The 19,469-nt window shown below is 54.7% G+C and overlaps 2 protein-coding genes across 5 annotated transcripts; one reads left to right on the top strand and one right to left on the bottom strand.

Annotated features, from left to right (window-relative positions):
• Nucleotides 1-213: 213 nt before the first annotated feature.
• Nucleotides 214-17,557, bottom strand: LOC146766190 (uncharacterized). 3 transcript variants are annotated; one of them, XM_085591429.1, is made up of 4 exons: nucleotides 17,285-17,557; nucleotides 16,725-16,839; nucleotides 10,920-11,017; nucleotides 214-1,161 (listed from the first exon to the last, which is right to left on the bottom strand). In XM_085591429.1, the coding sequence occupies exons 1-4, from the start codon at nucleotides 17,410-17,412 to the stop codon at nucleotides 960-962; spliced, it is 543 nt and encodes a 180-aa protein (XP_085447555.1). In that variant the 5' UTR covers nucleotides 17,413-17,557; the 3' UTR covers nucleotides 214-959. The 3 variants fall into 3 exon arrangements, 2 of the variants coding, with proteins under 2 accessions (XP_085447555.1, XP_085447558.1); XM_085591432.1 differs by having other exon boundaries at nucleotides 16,747-16,839; XR_014958331.1 differs by lacking the exons at nucleotides 16,725-16,839; nucleotides 17,285-17,557 and adding an exon at nucleotides 11,301-11,459.
• On the top strand, nucleotides 13,024-15,015 carry HAND1 (heart and neural crest derivatives expressed 1). Of its 2 annotated transcripts, none has more exons than XM_021552208.3 (2): nucleotides 13,024-13,717; nucleotides 14,251-15,015. In XM_021552208.3, exons 1-2 carry the CDS (start codon nucleotides 13,211-13,213, stop codon nucleotides 14,350-14,352), a joined length of 609 nt encoding a protein of 202 aa, XP_021407883.3. In that variant the 5' UTR covers nucleotides 13,024-13,210; the 3' UTR covers nucleotides 14,353-15,015. The 2 variants fall into 2 exon arrangements, with proteins under 2 accessions (XP_021407883.3, XP_085447554.1); XM_085591428.1 differs by having other exon boundaries at nucleotides 14,254-14,906.
• Nucleotides 17,558-19,469: the final 1,912 nt, after the last annotated feature.

The raw sequence follows: 19,469 nt of genomic DNA, 5'->3' as shown, positions 1-19,469 counted from the left end.
CTGCTTTGACTGGGGTTGGCTGAGCAAAACAGTGAAGGGAAATCCTGTGGCCTTTCTGCAATGTGAGTTAATCAAATTGTGCCTCGTTAGCAGCACAGGGGGTGAGAGCTCAGAGCAAAGCTCCTGCTGCCTGTGCTGGGCTAAGAGCAGGCTCTCATATACCAGTGGAATCAACGATTTAAAGGAGTAACGTGATCAGATGCAGCCAGTTATTATAAAGGCCTTGGTGACTTTAATGAGGTCCTGCACAGACTGGATTACCATGGTCACTCATCCATAGTTCATTAGAGCCTGCGAAAGGGGATCCACAAGAAGCCATGAAATACAATCTCCTAATCTCCCCTAAGTAGGAGAAGCCCAGCTATAAAAAAAATGCCTTTTAAAAATACCCGTGAAGTGAATAAATCTCCCTTGTGCTAAAAGGCAACGACAGCAGACCCGTGAGAAGGGGATCTGCCCATGGGATGTGTTTTCCATGCGTGCACTTAGAGAGACTTCACACAAGGGTGGTGTGCTGGGTGGAGGAGCAGGAGACTTTCCAATGGTTTTCTTGGGATTCCTGGGAAAAACAAATAAATAAATAATGGCTGGGAGGAGGAGTAAGACAAGCAGACCTGCTGTCCCCATGGGCAGCAGTGGGCAGAGAGCCTAGAGGAGAAAGGTCTGCCCACCTTGGAGGGATGCCCAGTTTCTGGTGTCCCTCTGTGTTCCAAATGCCTCACCCAGTCTGGGGCTGGGTACATCATCTATGGGCAGTGAATGACAGCCAGCTGGCACCTGCTCCTCTCAGGCTGTTCCCAACCAATCCCTTTCCCAGAAAAGGTGGGCTTGGCATTACCCCAGAGATCCTGCCCACCAGGACAGCTTACTGGGGTGATGATGCTTCTCTGAGCATGACACAACACCTGGTACCATCACGTCATGTCTGCAAGTTCCCGAGTCTGAAGACATCACTCCCCTCAGCAGGTTCCTCTCTGTGAAGTGGTGGCCCAGGGCCATTTTGGGGTTAGGAGAGCAAAGTATCCCCTGGGACCTGAAGGAAGTGGGATGGAGCAGCTGGGACAGAGGTGTTCCAACAGCTGACAGTGATTTCCACGGCTGGTTCTGTTGAGATGAGCAGTGTCCAGCCCCGCTCCATGGGCAATGGGAAGTGGATCATCCCTATGAATAGAAGACAAAGAAAAGCTACAGAAAATATGGGATGAGATCCACAATTCCTGCATTATAGTGCAGGCAGCTCTCTTAGCTGGGAAACCCACACTGCTCCACGGATAAAGAAGCTGGCATGGCAGCAGGGATGCCAGTGTGGAGGGATGCCCATACAGGACTGTCCAAGCAGGACATGCAAAGAGAATCCCTGAGAAGATTCCCTGTCCACTATAAACTACCCCGGTCCTTATCAGGGAGAGCATTCAGTAAGTGATTAAGTGAAGACTTCATTAATTCTGCTGCAGCTGGGACTGCTCAGGGGCTTAACCTGAAGCATGTGCTCCTCTGGCTGAGGGTCTTAATGCACTTAGTGAACATCTGGATGTGGCCCGCCCCTTCCAGACCTTTCTTCTCTCCACGGGCAGTCGGGTTATCTGGAGGGGAAGGAAGCCTGAAAGCCGACTCTGTCCTGCAGGGCCGCTCCCATTCCTCAGCAGGCCCCAGGGACAGTTTGGCAGTAAGGAGCGTCGCGGAAAGGAATGTCCCGTGATGGACGGCGCTTAATGGGACGCCTCCACGTGCACCCCTGGCCACGGCTGCAAATCCTGAACTGTTCCCAGCAGCCTCCCGGTGTGGAGAGCTGATGGCGAGGCTGAAGGATGCCCACACTCATCCTCACAGCGTGGTGGATGCTTTCCCTGCAGACACCTCTGCGCAGGCACTGGTACCTCTGGACGCGCAGGCTCTGCAGACTCCAAACGCCGAGAAATGTTTGACAGAGCAGCATACATATTCCAAACATTGTTTGATTCATGTTTTAAAGTCTCACTTGCAAGCATACTTCCCCAGCTCAGACATCAATCACTGCAAATATGTTCTTATAAACAAAGCAACACAGACTGACTGTCTCTTCCACCCTTACCATACGCAGGTCAGCGGGCAGCACCACGGGGAGAGGAGCTTCCCAGTGCATCTGAGCCCCCCTTGGAGGACACCAGCTCAGGTAGCTGAGGAACAGCAATGGGAAACCTGCTACCAGTGGCATGGGACCATCCAAGGATATGTATCCCAAAGGAAGACAGTTGAGTCCATCACTGCCGGGACTGACTCGCTCCTGCTGCACAGCCGCTGTGCAAGGGTGCTTGTCCTCAAGGTTACAGCTGTCCCTTCATCTCCTCATCTCACTCCATGCCCCATCCAAACACACACCTCTGCCATTACAGGGATGAGATTTCCCCAGGCAGGGACAGGGGGATAAAGCTCCTGAGGGTCAGGATGAAGTATTTCCCAGCATGTGGGGTTCCTGCACGCTTATATCAATAATGAGAGCAGAAACATAATTTCATTTTGTGTTTTAATTCTGAATGTCTGATTATCACATCTAATATCTCAAGAGACCCCTCCTCCTCACCATTAAGGACCTGGTGTGGGCATGGGAGTGTCGCAGCTGCCTGTTCCCCATGGTCACTGCACTGTCACCACCAGACTTTTCCTGTCCCACTGCCTGCAGGGACATGGTGAGATGCTGGGTCATGGTTGTACCAGCTTCCTCAGCTACTGTGGGCATCCCAGACCCCACAAGCCCCAGCCCTTGCTGCCACACAGCAGGGACCCCAAAGTACATGCAGCTCTGGAGCCACCCCTGCCACCAACAGGCTCCCCAAGAATCTGGACAAAAGTGGTGAGACATGACAGGGACAGTGGAATAAAATGTCTGCTTCAAATTCATGGGGTTTGGAGGCTTTTTAAAGCAAACTCCCTTTCTTTAGGACTCCCCAGCAAAGTTCAGGATCCTGTTGGTAGGTGACTCTCGCACTTCTCAGCCCTCTGTTTAGGAAAAATAAATAGGAAAGAATCCAGAGGCGGTGCTTTCCTCCTGCTACACGAGATGGATCAGCGCTTGCCACTGCAGAAAAACTGTCCCACTGTGATCTAACCCAGTGCTTTGTCCTGAAATGCTCTGCCATGGCTGAATACATGACTCCTCTGGAGCAGGATGACACATTCCAGCCCCGGACAGTGACACTGACAGATGCAATCAGCCTGCAAGGTTTAATGGGAACACGGCGCTGGTGGAGCCGGCAGCGGGAAATTTATGAGGAATTCACGAGAGGAAGGGGAGATTGAGCAGTGTTTGCTGATGCACCAGGGAGGAAGATCCCAGCAGGGCAGCAGCTGAGCCATGGCATGGTGGCATTTGCTGGGGGCAATTCGGTGGCAGGGTCCTGGCTGTGAGGAGGGAACAGCAGCGTGGTGGGACCAGAAAGGCGTCCCGGCCCTCAGCCACAAAAAGAGCAATTGGGAGGAAGCTCTGTGGCCATCTCCTGCATGGGAAATTATGAACCCCGTGTCCCACCACGACTCCTAAAGCATATCCAGAGCTGCTTTTTCAGAACAGAAGTGCTCTTTCTGCCAGGTTTTGGGCAGGCTCAAACTCTCCCAAGTCAAGAACTACATCTAACAGGTCGCTGGGGCTCACCCAGCCCAGGGCTGAGCAACAAATTGCTGATGGGAACCTGCTCACTGCCTGAGCTCCCTATTTCAGACAAAGCACTCAGGCCAGGGAGATTTTGGACATGTACATCCCAGGTTTTCTTCCTCCACTCTTGCCCTGCACCCCTGTCAGTCGGACAGAGGGGCAGTATCAGTCTCCATCTCTCCTGACTCAGCCCAGCACCAGCTGCGATGGCCTGAGATAGCAGCAAGTGGCTCAGCCATAAGGCTCCGGGGGCAATTAGAGAGGAGACAGCTCCTGCCCACTCCCAGCTCCTTCCCACACCTCAGGGCAGGGCTTGAAACCTCTGGAACCTGCTGGGATGCTCGGGGGGCTGCGTGCTTCTTCCCCACAGAGGGGTGAGGGGGGCGGTTCCACCCCAGTTCCCACAGCCGGCAGGGTCTGACATAGCTGTGAGGAGGGATGGAGAGGGGAAAAAAATGTCTCATTGCTGTAAGGAGATTTACTGGGCTTGTTATCAGCACAGGAAGAGCCAGAGCTTAGGGGCAAACGGGGGATGCTTTGCCTATTGCGGTGTTTTTTCCTACTGCACTCCCGGCTCCACTGCCCCTTTCCAGCCGCCTCCGGGTGAGCCCTGTCACCTCCAGCTTTCTGCTGCTCGGAGCCCAGGCAGCCGTGCTCCTTTGCAAAGTGCTTTGTGTTCAGTGCTGGTGTCCATCAGCCCCGCTGAGCCCCTGGCGTGGCCCAGCGCCGCAGCCCAGCTCACCTGGCTGCTGGCTGCTCTCCTCACCCACCACATTTGGGTTCAGCAGCTGCTTTTAACCTGGACTGGGGTTTGTAACCACAGCCAGGACCAAGGGATGGGCGCTTATGGGGCTCCTGTGGGGCTTCCCCGTTCTGCTGCCTGCTTGCACCTCACACCATTGTCACCATTCCTGGGTTGTATCCTGGGCTTATTTCCATGAGATCTCATGGCTGTGCAAGGTTGGACATGAAGGTTTTTTTTCCCTGGTGAGAAGAAGAGTTATGCTTCGTGCTTGTTTGAAGCCCCTGCAAGCACCCAGGGGAGCACATGTGTGCTGGGGGCCTGTGCATTTTAGGGGTCACATTCAGATACATGTGGGAGTGGGGGAGAAACAACTTCCTCATCTCATAGACTGCATAATAGCATCCATGGAATTAAAACAAGGTCTGAGCAAGAGAAATGCACCCACAAAGGCCTTTATCTGGCAGAATCAGAGCTCAGCAGCAGCAGGGGAAGCAGCGTGCAGCTCACAGGAGACCCAGCCCATCTAGAGTTTCGGCTCTGGTTAATGACACAGCAAATCGAGCCTGTCATCTTTAGACATGATGTTTCTTGTCCTTTTGGCCCAAGAAAGCAATCACCACCTAAAACTGCTGCTACACTGCAGTTTCACAGCGGTGTAGCCCTTTCTCCCCCCATCCCCTCCAGAAGAAAGGCAGGGGCAGCAGCTCTTGGGGTGGGAGGAGGCGGCGCTGGGCGCTCACCACCCTCCACCCCAGGATTCCAGCATCACACCGAGCAGATGAGGCTGGGCCAGCTTCCTCCTGGAGAGCCACAGCGAGGAGGAGTGCCCATCCAGAGCATCCCAGCTCCCCCCAGCAGCTGGCAGGTTCAGGCAAATCCGTGAGGAACAGCTTCTCCCTAACTCCACAGGTGCTGAGCTCCTGGCAGGGCTTCACCAGCCCAGGCCTGCTGCACAGGAGGGGCACCTGCATGGCAAAACTTCACTGCCAAAGCCTGGCCTATTTGTGCCTAAATATTTGTGCCTAAAAAAATATTAATATATAGAAATATCTGTTCCTAAATCACAGACTGATGCCACTAGCAGAAAAAGCATCACCATATACACATACGCATGCTATATATATTTCTTTATATTTATGAGTACAATCGTAATTATATTTGTAGTTAAATTTATTTTATATTTTTAGTTAAATTTATTTTATATAGTAAAATATTTATATTTTTATAATATAAATATATATTTATAATACATGTTTATGTATTAAAATATATATTTTAAAATATAGTAAAATATTATATTTTACTATATAAAATAGTAAAATATAATACATTTGTATATTTATATATATAGTAAAATATTGATTTATATATGCAAGTTTATTCTTATATATATATATGTATGAATATCGTATCAGGATTGCTGGTGTGTATATTGCTGGCTTAGGAATTAAGGAATTACTGTGGGGTATTTTAGTGTATAACATGGAGTATGTTAAAAAAAAAAAATTAAGGGCTTTAACACTGTATTAGAAAATGGTTTTTGTTTGTCCCAGGGTGAGTGCTCTCAGCTCCTGCATATGATGGGTCCTTCAGAGAGGCCACAGGAGCTCTGGGGCAAGACCAGAGTGGGGCTGAACTCTGGTAGAAATTCCCTCCCTGCCAGAACTCACCCCTGCAAGCCTTCACCCTGGTGGAAAATGCCCTGTGCTGAAGCCAGGGATACTCCAGCAGCTGGGATGATCAGCAGGGAAGTGCTGGTGGTGCCATCACCTTGCCAGCACCCACCAGCTCTGCCCATGTCCCACAAAACATCCCTGGAGCCGCTGCACCGCCAGCGCGGCGGATTTCACAACATTCCCCCAGGAGTGTTTGGATTTAGGGTGTAAAACAAACCACTTTTGTCCAAACAAGATGCTTCTTGCAGAGATGGCTATTTTGGGTTGGGTGTTTTTTATTTTAATGGCCTTTCAAAGAGCAGAACTGGTTTGCACGAAGCTGCTCCAAATGTTTCCAAGCAAACTTTAAGAGAAAACTGGAGTTTCACTTAAGCGGGTTTTAATGGGGAAGGCTTGTTTTTCCTTCATGTTCCCTGCTCTTCTTGGAAAACCAGGAGCAAGAGAAGAAAGGTCTTCAGCTCACAGCAAATGATTTTGTTTCAGTTTTGAGAAGTAGGGAGGGATCAGCATTTTTATGGGAGCAATTTATTTCCTTCCAATAATCTCCATTTCAGACAGTTTTTTCCTCCAGAGCATGTTAGGAGGAGTCACATATTTACTGTGTATATTGATACACAATAAAAGCGTTATTCTTTGGAGGTCTGGATTCACTTTTTGCAGCATGTCTCCATCCTGTGACTCCCTGGATGCAAGGAGGTACCATATCCATGGTGACACCATGGACCATACTGACAAAAGGACACTCAGTGTCTCTGTGCCTTTTTGACCCAAAGTCCCCCCATGCCTGTGAAAGCAGCAGCACAGCCATGCTGGGTGCTGGATCCCAGTTTGGGATGGGGAATAATGAGCTCTGGGGAAGCTTCTGCCATCTCCCATTTATAAAACAGGGGAAAAAAGGGTGGGAAAAAGCATTAGAATTATTTAAGACCCCCAACTCCCAAATAATTTTCTGTTGCAAAAAAAGTATTAACAGATGCTTGTTAATTCTTAAAACCATCTCAATCCAACCTCAGAAAACCCATCCTGAGAGTCCTGCTGTAATGGCTGGCCCGGCAGCTGCACAGACAGCTCAGGATGCAGTGGGGGGAACGAAGGGAAAATCAGTCCCTCTGCTCCCATGGAAGTCAGCACCTGCACCTGAGCAGAGAGAAAAGCTGGAATTTTGAGAGAGCTGAGTATAACCAGGATAATAACGCACCACTAATAGTTCTCACTCTCCTCCCCTGGCACAGTTGGGAGGGCATAGCCAGACCTGGCATGAGACACTGTGTGATGAGAACTGGAATTGCCCTGAAAATCTTAGAGACAAAATGAATTAAAAACCCCATGTGGATCCACACAGAGAGGCAGGTGGGAAGTAGGGATACAGGACATGGTCCCACCACAGAGAAACATGGACAGGATGCTGTTCCCTGGCTCTGGCTGCTCTGCAGTGCCAGCACATCACACTGAGCCTGTGACACAGCAGAGCCCTGTTAAAAGTATCCCAACCTTTTTTTGGTGGTTGGGACCACTGTCAGCAGCCTTTCCTCACCACAAAGCCATTCACCTGCAATGTCACACAGACAGGGTGCAGGACAGGAGCTCACCCACCGAGCCAGGCCAGCCCATGAGCCAGGCACAGTCGCAATGGGACAGGAGGAAAGCTTCTCTTTCAAGGAATGTGAGATGCTGGTGTAACAGGGAGCAGAGAAATCCTTCATGCACACGTGGTGCTGTGGTACCTGGGCTTGGAAGGTCCCTGAGCTCCTGGAGTTGGAAGGAGTGGGAAGAGAAGTCCCCACAGTGGCACCACCAGGGTTAATGGAGAGCAGGGGGAGAGGGAGAAGGACACATCTCTAGTCATGACCTGCCTCCCTTTCCCCACCAGCACAGAGGAGATGACCCAAACCTGCACAAGGGAAAGGCTGGAAGCAGCAAGTCCAACTCTGCCCATCCAGAGCCAGCAGTTTGTCTCCAGCTATGCCCCAAACCAGATGCTTTTGACGAGGACGCCAGGAGCTGCCTTAATAAGCGCTTATGCAATCCTTCTCAGCAGAGGAAATGTCTTTCCCAATCCCCAGCCATTAGCAGTTGGCTGATGCCCTGGAGCAGGACGTTTTAGAGTCCTTGTAAATTTGCTTCAGGAGTGGAAAGTGGTTCGAGGAGGGAAAGGCACTGGTTTTTGTCAGGGACCTGAATCATCTGGGAGCTCTTCTCCACAACTCCCCACGAGTGGAGAGTTGCCACCACGAGCCAGCAGCCAAACTCTGCCCTGAGCCAGGTGATTAAGGATAGGAGAATGACAGTAGCAGCTTGTACCCCAGGGTCAGCAGCCAGCCTCGAGGTTTTGGGGATCTCAGCAAGGAATCTGAGCAGGAAAGAAGTTTTAGGATAGAAGCATCACTCCTGATTCAGTGCAAAACTTCTTCAACCAGGGAGCAACTGGACCCACTCTCCATGCACGTGGCTCACCTGGGCTGCCAGTCAGACTTCATGGACTGGGTTTTTCTGTCATCTCCAATTTAGTGTCTATGACAGGTAATTTAATATAAATATAAATTTCCCTTATAGCAGGTCGAGCCTCCTTCCACTGATTTCCATGGCAATCAGATGAGGGAACAGCTCTGTTTTAAGTGAGACTCAGGGCACCCACGCCAGCCTAGGGTGATGATTTTGGGACTGGTTCCAGTGTGAGGCTGCTGTTACCTTCCCTTTACCTGTTGTTTGCATCCAAACCTAATTGCCAATTGACATCAGCCTCTCTGAGGAGCTGCTGCTCCATCAGCACAATGAGCCATTGTTGAAATGGCCGCAGCAATTTTCCAGGTTAATTTATGGCCGCCACACCCCATTAGCAGCAATAAACGTGGAGCCCGGTTTTGCCGAAATTGTGAGTTACGATTTTTCAAATAAATACATTTTCCTATAAACCAGCTCTCTGTTTAGTTAGAATGTTCCTCACAGACACATCCATCTACATAAAATACACAGGAGAGGAAGCTGAGCTGTGACTTTGCTCTGATGACATAAAAACTTTTGTAAACACAATGTCACTTACAGTACTAGCAAAGAGAGAGCCCAAAAAATAAACAGCGAGTGCCTGGCCCATCCCTTCAGGAGCACATGGAAAATTTAATACTTTTTTCCGTAAAGCTTTGTTTTCCTTTTGATTTATCCATGCAAGACAGTGACTGTTTGGCCATAAAGAGATGGTATTTCTTGAGGGGCAATGGTTGCTGTCATCCTGTGTGTCGCCATAGGGACGGCACAGGAGGGGTGTGGACAGAGAAGATGCTGTGGGTTGGTGCTGGGAGCAAAAACATCCAGGCACAGCCCTGTGCTCACCCCAATTTCTCCTGCTCCTTCCGTGGGGCTTTGACAGACCATACCTCCCTGGGTACTGGGATGCAGGATCAAGCAGCCCAGTGATGCAGTCTGGGGGATTCAGGCAGTGTGTGGGCACAAGTGTGAACTCTGCTGCACCCCAGCACCCCTCACCCCTATGAAACCCATCCTGGCACAGCAGGACACGTGTGGTAAACCCTGCTGGGGAGGAGAGATGCCCTGAGAGATGCCTTGGCTGTGATGCCAGAGCTGAGTTCATTGCTGATCAAACTGACTTGATTCCATCCACTTCTGCAGGTTCTCTGGCTCCCTGCAATGCCAGGAGGAAAATAACCCCCCAGAGAAGCTCTCTGCAGCTCTCCTTGAAGCAGACTCTGCTCATGCCTCAGTTTCCCAAGGGTTTTTGCCACTGTCCCCTGAGGCCTCTGAGAGCAGAACTGTTAGGAAGGTGCTGAGTGATTATTATTGCATTATTTCAGGCAAGTGCTATAAATACCCAGGGGCACCTTTAGACACAACCCAGCTGCCCAGGGGAGCTGGCTCAGCCCTGCTCCGCGCCTGCAGCGGCTGAGGAGGGCATGGAAGGCAGTGGCTGAGTGAGGAGGTACCCTGGGCATAACCTGCTGGGGGACACGGAGTGGGGCTGTGGGGTGAAGGGGCTGGGACCCTCCTGGCTGCACCCTGGGGCTTCAGAGGAGCTGGGTGTGGGGGGGTGTGGGTGCAGCAGGGTGCCGGGATGCTGCAGGGAGACGCTAACAAGGAAGACAAGGGGAATATTTTACGGGGCTGCAATGTAAACAGAGCTGGAGCAGAGCCCCTTTTTATGGAGTCCCTGTCCTGCCAGGGCATCTGCCAAGGCCCTGATTTACGCTCCTATTTAGATAAGAGAGCCGGAGGGGGGGAGCAGAGCTGGCGTCAAAGTCACAGGACACCCGGGGCTGCCGCTGGCTGGGCGCTGATAAGGAGGTGGCTGAGGGGCCAGGGCCAAAACCCCGGCTCCTGTCCCAGAAATGGGGATGGATGCAGGGCTTGGTGGCCCCTGCTGAGTTTGGGGTGCTGGGGTTCACAGAGACCTGGGATGACCTCACTGCCAACATGCAGCATTGGCCCCCTCACCATCACCTGGCCATGAGGGCAAAGAATCTTTCCCTGGGAAGGATTTGAAGGCAAATAGATGGAGAGAAACGTGGTTCCTCTTGCCATGCCAGCCATAAATCGCCTAATCCAAACTGCTCCGTGCTTTCTCCCTCATGTGAGTGGGGAGATGTGAAATTAAAGAAACTCACCAAAAGTTTGAGAAGTGCTAAATTTGGACGCCATGACAAAGGCAGTCTGGTTTGATTTAGGAGGTGTCGGCATGAAAAGGGCTCTGGTTTTATTATTTTATTAAAACACCAAAGATTAGAATTATTTTCCAAAGGAAAAATCAACTCTTTGGTCCCACTATTTGCTCAGCTGAGCACTTCCAAATTCTGCGGGGTCCAGGGATCTCCATCAGGGGGTGGATTAAGCAAGATAATGCCCAGGCTTGGGCTGGACTTACCTGGCTTGGCAGCTGGAGGCTGGAGGTGACTCTGGTGCACGGCTCAAGGTGACAGCTCCCAGCTGGATGTGGCTGTAAGTGGCCTGTGCAATGCAGGGCTATGGGGATGAAAGGGGTATTTTTGTGAGGTATTTCTAGAGATGGGCTTGGGTGCCACAGACTCTAACCTGGCAGTTTGCAGGGCTGGGGAGAAGCTCACTGAGAAGCCTGGGTGGTTTGTAAGAGGAGCAGGGCTCCACAGGTGATGCTCTACCAGCATAGAGGGGTGAGGCATGAAGTGGGGTCCCAGGTGGGCACTGGCTGCCATCAGCTCTGAGCCGGGCTCAGGGATCCCACCCAACCACGGCTGTTTTGGAGAAAATCAGGGACACGACGCCCTACCCAATCCTGGCTCCAACAGGAGAGTAATCACTAGCAAATGTTTGCAGGGCGCTTGTTTAAAGGGGGTGGGGAAGCGGGGTCTTTGCAGCAGCTGAGAACAAAGCAGGGGGGAACAAAGCTGGGCAGATCCGGCACGGCCGCTCCCCCCCAGCCCGGCAGAACCGGAGACCTGCTCGCACCCTGCCCCGGCCCCCCCAGCCTCCTGCCTTTGCAGCTCGCCTTGTAACAACTAACGATGGAAAATCCGAGGCATTTAAGTGGCTCCCGAATCCGCCCGGGAACCGTGATTGAGAGAAGTCAAATAAAATTTGTCATCTTTAAAATGCAGGAGGACGTTAATGGTGTGTTAGCCCGGATGATTAATACAAGCGCCTGCAAACAACCCTCCAACGTTTCCACCCTCCGCTGCAAGATGAATCGCTGGAAAGCGCCGTTAATCGCTAACATACCTCGGGCCCAAAGCCCCTTCCTGCCCCGCCGTGCTGTGACCAGCGCTGCCGTGCCCAGCCCGTCCTCACTGCAGCACCGCGGCAAGAGCAGGGGTCAGCCCCAGTGTCGCCCAGCAGGGCTGGGGGTGAAGCCCTGGCTCTGGGAGACATCGTCCTGGGGATCTGTCACCCATGGGTGCAGAGGCCAGCAGGATGTGCTGCTGTCCACTTCAGGCCCCACCCTGAGCTTGGGTTTGGGGCTGTGGTGAAGTACAAGATCCCAACCCCAGCATGTCCCCCCTGGCCCTTTCGTGGCCAGGCTGGGATGGGAAAATGCAGGGCAGGTCCCCAGCTCCCTATTGTAAATACAATAGTGTGCATGGGCAGTATAATTTTTATATATTTATGTATCTATGCAGAGTCTGTACACGGGCGAGCAGCACACACGTGTGCTTATAAACCATGTGTGTCATAGCTGTCCGTGTGCCACACGTGTGTGTGTCATATACTTACAAAGACATGGTGCACGTGGCACATCCGTGCTGCTGGTGTATGTAACATATATGGGTGCATATGTAACGTGTTTGTGGAGTGCGTGTACAGCACAGAAGCTGTGTGGTGCACGCAGCATCTTTGTGGTGCGTGTGGGCAACGCGTGCAGTACGTAGGTGAGAGCAGCAGTGCATGGTGTAACCAACACAAGTGCAGTGTGGATTTGTGCAGCGTGCTTTGCACAGCGTGGGCATGTGCTGCACACACGTGCAGTGCACATCCCTGTGCAGCTGTGCAACGCAGGCGTGGGCCAGGAGCCCCGTGTGTATGGAGGGAGCCCACACCCCATCCCTGCCAGCCCCAGCCGCAGGGGTGCCCAGCCCGCCTCACTCCGATACTTTTCCCCCTTTTCTCCCCATCCCCCGGCTCCGAGTGCGGCCCCGAGCATCCCGCACTGCCCTCCCGGCCCGGCCGTCGGAGGTCCGGGCAGCCGCGGCTCCCCCGCCCCGCTGCCGGCTCTCCTCCCCGGCCGGGCGCGGCGGCTCTCGGGGGGCTCGGAGCGCTCCGGGACGGGGTGGGTGCCCCTCGGTTCTTCCTCACCCCCTTCTTCCTGACAGCGAGGGGCGGGCGGCACCGAGGGCGAGCGGCGGAGGTGTGAGCCCGAGCCCGGAGCCCGGAGCGCGGCGCACGCCCCCTCCGCCGCTTCGCTCCCCCCGGGGCCTCCGCGCATCCTCCCCTGCCCATTGGCTCCACGGCGGGGGGGCCGCGGCCCTATATAAAGGCAGGGTCGGGAGGCTCCAGAAGGGGTTAAAAAAACCCCAAACAACTAACCCAAATCCCCAAACCCCGTCCACCCCACCCCAAACCCCACAGCCGCCTCCGCCACCGGAGCCGCGCTCCCCGCAGCCCGCCGCGCCCGCCCGGCGGGGAGCGCCTCCCGCCCGGCCATGGAGCGCTGCTGAGCGGCCCCCGGGGCCAGCGGAGCGGATCATGAACCTGGTGGGGGGCTACCAGCATCACCACCACCACCACCACCACCACCACATGCTGCACGACCCCTTCCTCTTCGGGCCGGCGGCGCGGTGCCACCAGGAGCGCGCCTACTTCCCCGGCTGGGTGCTCAACCCGGCCGAGGCGACCCCCGAGCTCGCCGGGCAGAGCCCGAACTACGGCCCCGCCGAGTACGGCCCGGCCGGCCCGGGGCGGCTGGAGGCTCTCAGCGGCCGCCTGGGACGGCGAAAAGGTGTCGGGGGACCCAAGAAGGAGCGGCGGAGGACGGAGAGCATCAACAGCGCCTTCGCCGAGCTCCGCGAGTGCATCCCCAACGTGCCCGCCGACACCAAGCTCTCCAAAATCAAGACCCTGCGCCTGGCCACCAGCTACATCGCCTACCTGATGGAGGTGCTGGCCAAGGACAGCCAGCCTGGGGACACCGAGGGCTTCAAAGCCGAGCTCAAGAAGGCGGACGGCAGGGAGAACAAGAGGAAAAGGGAGACGGTAAGAGGTGGATGGGGACCTGCGTCCCTGATCTCCGTGGGCCCGGAGCGGGGGGATAAACCCCGGGACTGGGGAGGAGAAATTCTCTAAAATGTCCCGGCCTCGCTGAAGCCTTTTTTCCCCAGCGCAATAACAACAGCAACAATAATAATAGTAATAACTAACAAATCCGTGAAGGGAAACTCGTCGAAAAATAGCCAGCCCGTGCTTCCGAGCACTTTCCGCGAGGGGTCAGCCCCCGGGTCCGGGACTGGCAGGAGCTTCTCCCGGCCTGTCCTTCACCTCTCCCGGGACGAGCGGGCGCAGGAGCGATTCGGAGCAAGGGCAGCCGCTTCTGCCCGTGCTGCAGCGGGCGGGTGGCGGGGTGGGGACCTCCAAAGCCCCTCTTTGTCCTCGGGCTGGCAAAGCCGCTCGGAGCTGCGGGGCCCGGCCGCAGCCCTGCGGCGGGCGCAAGGGGCGGGCGGGCTGCCCGGGACCCCGCTCCGTTCCTGACCGCTCCTTTCTCCCTCCTCTCCCCATCTCCTCTCCCGCAGCAGCCCGAGGTCTATTCGCAGCCTCTGGGTCACGGCGAGAAGAAGCTGAAGGGCCGGACGGGTTGGCCCCAGCAGGTCTGGGCTCTGGAACTGAACCCCTGAGAGCTGCCCCGCCGCCCCGATGGCCCTCCCCGCCCGCTCCTCCATGTGCAATGTCGGAGAGAGCCCAGCCCGGCCCCGGAGCCCATCCAGGCGCAGGACACGGGGAGCCGGCCCGGCTGCCCCCCGCCCGGGCGATGCTCCGCGGGAGAGAGGCGAGAGCGCTTTGCGGGCTCGGTCCTGCCCGCCTCGTCGGCAGCGGGGACCAGCCGGGCCCTTTCCCCGTGCCGCCTTCCCGCAGTTGCAGTAATCGTTTCTCCTTCCCGCTGCCAGCAGCGATCGGCGGCTCCTGCCCTGCCGGGCCGGACTGGAGCGGTTCGATCCTTTTGCTGTTGTAAATACGAGCCCCCGACCCCCTCTCCCCTTCCGCTGCCTGACCGACGTGTGGCTGCGGTGAAACTACCTAGAGGTGCATTTGGGAACACTCCTGTGCCGGGTTTTCTACCTCAGATCTGCATGACCACTTCCCGAGGGACCGAGCGCGCCACACCACGTATTTAAAACTGAATAGCTAAAAAAATTTTAATAAAATAAAATTTAAACTTTATGCAAACGGCCTCGGGTCCGAGCCCTCTGCTTTCCCCTGTTCCGGCAATCGCGCTGCTCTGGCCAGGTCCCCTGCACTGTCCACAGGGGTGCTGCGGGATTAAAGACATCCCTGAAGTCAGTATTCTGCTGTGGGGCCGATCCATGTGAGGGAATTCCTCCTTGGGGAGCTCGGGATCCTTTGAGACATGTTTGTGCCGTCCTTGCTCACCGCAGGAGCTGGTGGAGCTCCGCAAACGTCCCCGCGACCTCCTCCGGGGCACGGACTCTGCCCCTGCCCTACCACCCCTTCCCTTCCCTCCCCAGAAGCCCAGCTGGAGGGACTGGACTCGTATTTGGCATGGGGAAGGATGGCAGGATCAGCCCTTTTCAGCTTCTGGATGGCAGCACAGAGCTGTGGAGTCCCAGGTTTTGTTGCTGCCACGCAGAGAGCCGGGCTCGGCTCCCCTGTCCTGCCGGGGCAGCCCGGCCGGCTCTGGCACCGGCAGCACTTTCTCACAGGGATCCCCTGCCAGGCGCTGCCTCGGCCGCATTTCGAAGGAGCAGCGTCCCCTCCTCGCCATCCGAACACGATGGATGCCACCAGCCTCAGACACAGCAACGCTAACGCAGCCCAAATTCTGTCACCACTCAGGCACAAATCCTTAATAATCCTTAATAATTAAAGCCAAATCCCCATCACTGTGCACACACGCTGCTCTTACCAAAGAGTTCCCAGACGTGTGTGCGGGGGCTCAGAGCCTGATCCTGCCCACGCTGCCGCTCCCAGAGACACCGGGATAAACCCTGATACTCGGGCGGCTGCTTGGGGCGAAGAAAAACAGCACGGGGAAATGTGTACATTATTCTAGGGCTAATCTGAGGGCTCACAGCAGGGACGTTTACATTTTCTGTTTGAAACCAAGCTTTTGATTGCGACTAAAGGTATAGAAATAATGATGCAACGTCTGTAAAATACGGACACATTGATCAATTTGTACACACCAAGAATAGCCCAGCTCACCCGTGGGGAACCGGCTTGGGTTTTATAACCACTTTGTGCATGTGTACAAATACGGACGGAGGGACACACAAACATTGTGGAGTGCAGCCAGTGTAATTAACTCTCGACGAAGAAGAATCTGGCTGCGTGAAGCAACCTCGCTCCGGAGCCGCTGCACGGCTGCCTTCCCTTCCCCTGATCTATTTTCTGATCCCTTTGAGCGAGGCTGGGATGAAAATTGACTGCCAGAGAAGAGCAACGCTCGCCCGCAGTGGTACTTTTTCGTTTGAGGTGTAAGAGCTTTAGCATGATATCACTTCCATGAGTGAAGTAGAGTAGGGCACTCCTATACTCGAATGCGTTCAAAGGGGGGGAAAAAGGGAAAAAGAAAAAAAAGAAAACATACAGAAAGCCTCAGAGATCATATTTTATGTCTAAGTTTCAGAGTCTCCTAAAGGCTGGATTCTTATGGGAAAGCTCCCAAGCTGTCACTAACACTGCAATCCAGCACCCCATAAATGTGTCCGCAGTCCTGTTCATATGTGCCAGCCGGTATCCGTGTATCCATCCAGCACCAAACGGGGCTGCCCTTCGGCAGCGATGAGGGAAAGGGTTAAGTGGGGACTCGGGACTTGCTCTGCTGTGACACAAAGGTGACTCTGCACGGGAATCGTGTTCCCGGTGCCGGCACACCACGGTACATCACTCTGGCTGCGCACCTTTCACCCCACCAGAAACCTCCGCTGGTTTTTACCCTGTGTGTTTCCAGTTTTGCTTCTGGGAAGGGGCACCCTGCACAGCCAGGGCGATGTTCTACCTGCATCCGCAGGATTTTTTCTTTTCTTACCACAGGTTTCTGGTGGTGGTACCTGCTGAGGAAGGTATTCCCAGTGCCAGCCTCCCGTTTCTCAGGATTTTCCAAGTGAAAGCGCTCTCTGTTTCCACGGCTGCAGAGGATTTCCCTGCCCAGCAAAGGAGTTTTCCTGTGAGGTAGTGGCTTAGCGTTTGGGGGAAGAAAGGGGAGAAAAAAAACACTAAACACGTCCTGCAGCCTCGGGCTTTCCCGCTCCCCAGGACGCTTTGGAAGGGCTGCATTGCCAGCAGCCAGCTCCGTCCCCAGCTCGGCTCCGGGACGGGACACGAGCTTCCAGCTCAGCGCCTGTTCCAGCCTAGGATGGGGTCGCCCTTCACCCCCAGAGGAAGAGGAGCTGCAGGGGGATGGGAGCCCTGCCCAGGGACAGCCTCCCATCCTCCGGCAGCGAGCCACGGCTGGCAGCGGCGTCCCGGCAGCGCTCCCGGTGCCGCCGGCACCAGAACTCACCGGAAGAACGGTTTGGCCACCAGCTTTGCGTTTTTGGCTATCGAAGTGCCTAGCTCATCGGTCAGGGGACATGGCCCTGCACATACCTGCGGCTCGACCCTGCCGTGAACTTGATGCCGTTGGGAAGCAGCTGGCTTGGGGCACGCAGGCGGGGCCGGCTGCTGCCCGGGCAGAGGAACACGCACGCCGGGATCGCTCGGCCCCGGGGCAGCATCTTACGTGCCAGGTTCCCTGCCGCTGGAATCCAGGCACGAGGGGCACGGCAGGGCACCCTGCTGCCAGCCCTGCCTGGCCAAGGGGGCAATGCTGTGGGTGAGGAGGCTGTCGGGTGCTTCTCTCCCCTCGCTCTGCACCTCTGGTTTGGCACGCAAAGGAATGGCTCCTTTTTTGACTTCTCCCCCCCTTCTTTCCTGCCAAGCCCAGACCCCGCTTCTTGTTGTTGTAGGTATTTATGGGCCTGTTTATCTGATCTCGGGGGAGCCTATTCTTATCTCAGAAGCAGCAAGGGAAGGGTTACACTGGACAGCTCGGTAGACAGGATGGAGCCAAATAAAATACCAATCTGACAAAAAAAAAAAAAAAAAAAAAGAAAAAAAAAAGAAAAAAAAAGAAAAAAAAAAGAAAAAAAAAAGAAAAAAAAGAAAAATAAAAGGAGGAGAAAGAAACACCCAGACCCAGCCACCCGATCACCCATGAGCACTGTCCAGGCTGCAGGCTGGATTTGCCAGTTCCCAAAACAGCTGCTGGGTTCAGGCAGACAGCACAAGCCTGGGCAAACAAATGCCCAGGGACAGAGCAGAGGAGAAGACAGTGTAACGACACTGAAAGATGGGAAGAAAAACAATGTTTAGAAGTTTCAGGTCGGTTGTTAGGGCGGTTCAGCCGCGATGCTGCTGTCCCGCGTTTCTCGGGGTGAGCAGGGAAATGTCCCGGCCTGGAATGAGAGGCACGGCCGGTCCCCAGCCCGGGCAGGGACGCGCTCGAGGTCGTCCCGAAGGTCACGGCCAGGGCCGGGGCTGCTCCCGGGGCCCCTCTGGGCTGGCCAGGCACAGGTCACCTCTGGGTGACACAGGGCTGGGGGGGCTGGGGCAGGGAGCCCCACCTCTGCTCGCCTCTGCGGAGCCCGAAGGTGCGGCAGGGACGGGACGGGACAGAAGGGGATAGGATGGGATGGATAGGATAGCAGGGGCTGCATGGGATGTCCCCTCCTGCCTTGGCAAACAGGGGAGCAAGGGCAGCCCCATGCCAGGGGTACCCCCAGTTGTTGCCCCCTCCCCACGCCCCCCTAATTACCGCTCTTAAGGAAGCGCCTGGGAGTTGTGGCCGTTTAAGGTGGCCCCAGCCCCTCTGAGTAAGGGTAATTGGGCCATAATTTGTTTTCGGTGTCAAGATGGCGTCAAAGATAAGACAAAAATCTGCAGATTTGGGGGCTAAAGAGACAGGAGAAATCCTGACCCGGGGCCGACCTCGGAGGAATGGCCACAAGCCCCAGTGAGTCACATGGCAGGTGAAAGATTTACTGCCAGAGGAGCTTTTTGATCCTCTCCCAACACTCGGAGCCTCTCGGGTTAGTTGCTGGCTCCTAAGTCAGGCTGGCTCCTGGGAGCACTGCTCAGGTGGGAAGCTTTTCTGCCCAACCGAGGCCCCGCCCAGCTGCAAAGTTCACGACATTCAATAGTTCTTCCTCAAATCTCCACGCTCCCGGAGTCATGTGAGCCCAGACCCATCCAAAGGGATGATGCCTTTTTAATCCTCAGCTGTAGGAATGATGTCCAAGCACGGGAAGATTCTGCAGCCACAAGGTAGATGAACATTAACTTTTTAAAACCTTCTTGCTTTTATTTTATTTTCTAAACCAAATCCAAAGTCTCTGAGTTTTCACCCCTCTGGCAGTTCCTGTATGGCTCTGCTTGCATTGAGCTCTGCCCAGGGTAAATTATTCCATGCAGCTGCCTTTGCTGGGAAAAGACCAAGAACCCTGCACCTTGGGCCAGCTTTTCCTTTAAACAATGGACAAACTCATCATCCATACCTCTCCAAAGCCAACCTGCGTTGCTCCTTTACTCCATGGAGGCTCTTTCTCCAGAGCAGAGGACTGGGAGATCTACAGCTTTCTGCAGAATTACCTGTTCTTACCCTGCTCAGTGCTGGAGCAACCCCCACAGCAAACACCTCCTGTGGCAGTGCTGACGCTTTGCTGCCAATTTCCCAATGATCTCCCACGATACCTCAGCAGAGCGCTCAGGTGAGGGTGGGTGGTGTGGAGTGGCA

The sequence above is a fragment of the Lonchura striata genome, chromosome 13 (genome assembly GCF_050655825.1).
Source record: "Lonchura striata isolate lonStrDom1 chromosome 13, ASM5065582v1, whole genome shotgun sequence".
NCBI classification, from domain to species: domain Eukaryota; kingdom Metazoa; phylum Chordata; class Aves; order Passeriformes; family Estrildidae; genus Lonchura; species Lonchura striata.
This window is presented reverse-complemented; position numbering and strand designations above follow the sequence as displayed.

Excerpts from the sequence above, each read along its gene's own strand:
- HAND1 (XM_021552208.3), top strand. The coding sequence starts at position 13,211 with ATGAACCTGGTGGGGGGCTACCAGCATCACCACCACCACCACCACCAC. Across the intron at positions 13,718-14,250 it reads ACAAGAGGAAAAGGGAGACG|CAGCCCGAGGTCTATTCGCA; the intron begins GTAAGAGGTGGA and ends CCTCTCCCGCAG.
- LOC146766190 (XM_085591429.1), bottom strand. The coding sequence starts at position 17,412 with ATGCTGCCCCGGGGCCGAGCGATCCCGGCGTGCGTGTTCCTCTGCCCG. Across the intron at positions 16,840-17,284 it reads ACGGCAGGGTCGAGCCGCAG|GGAAATCCTCTGCAGCCGTG; the intron begins GTATGTGCAGGG and ends TTTGCTGGGCAG. Across the intron at positions 11,018-16,724 it reads ACCACCACCAGAAACCTGTG|CCCTGCATTGCACAGGCCAC; the intron begins GTAAGAAAAGAA and ends TCATCCCCATAG.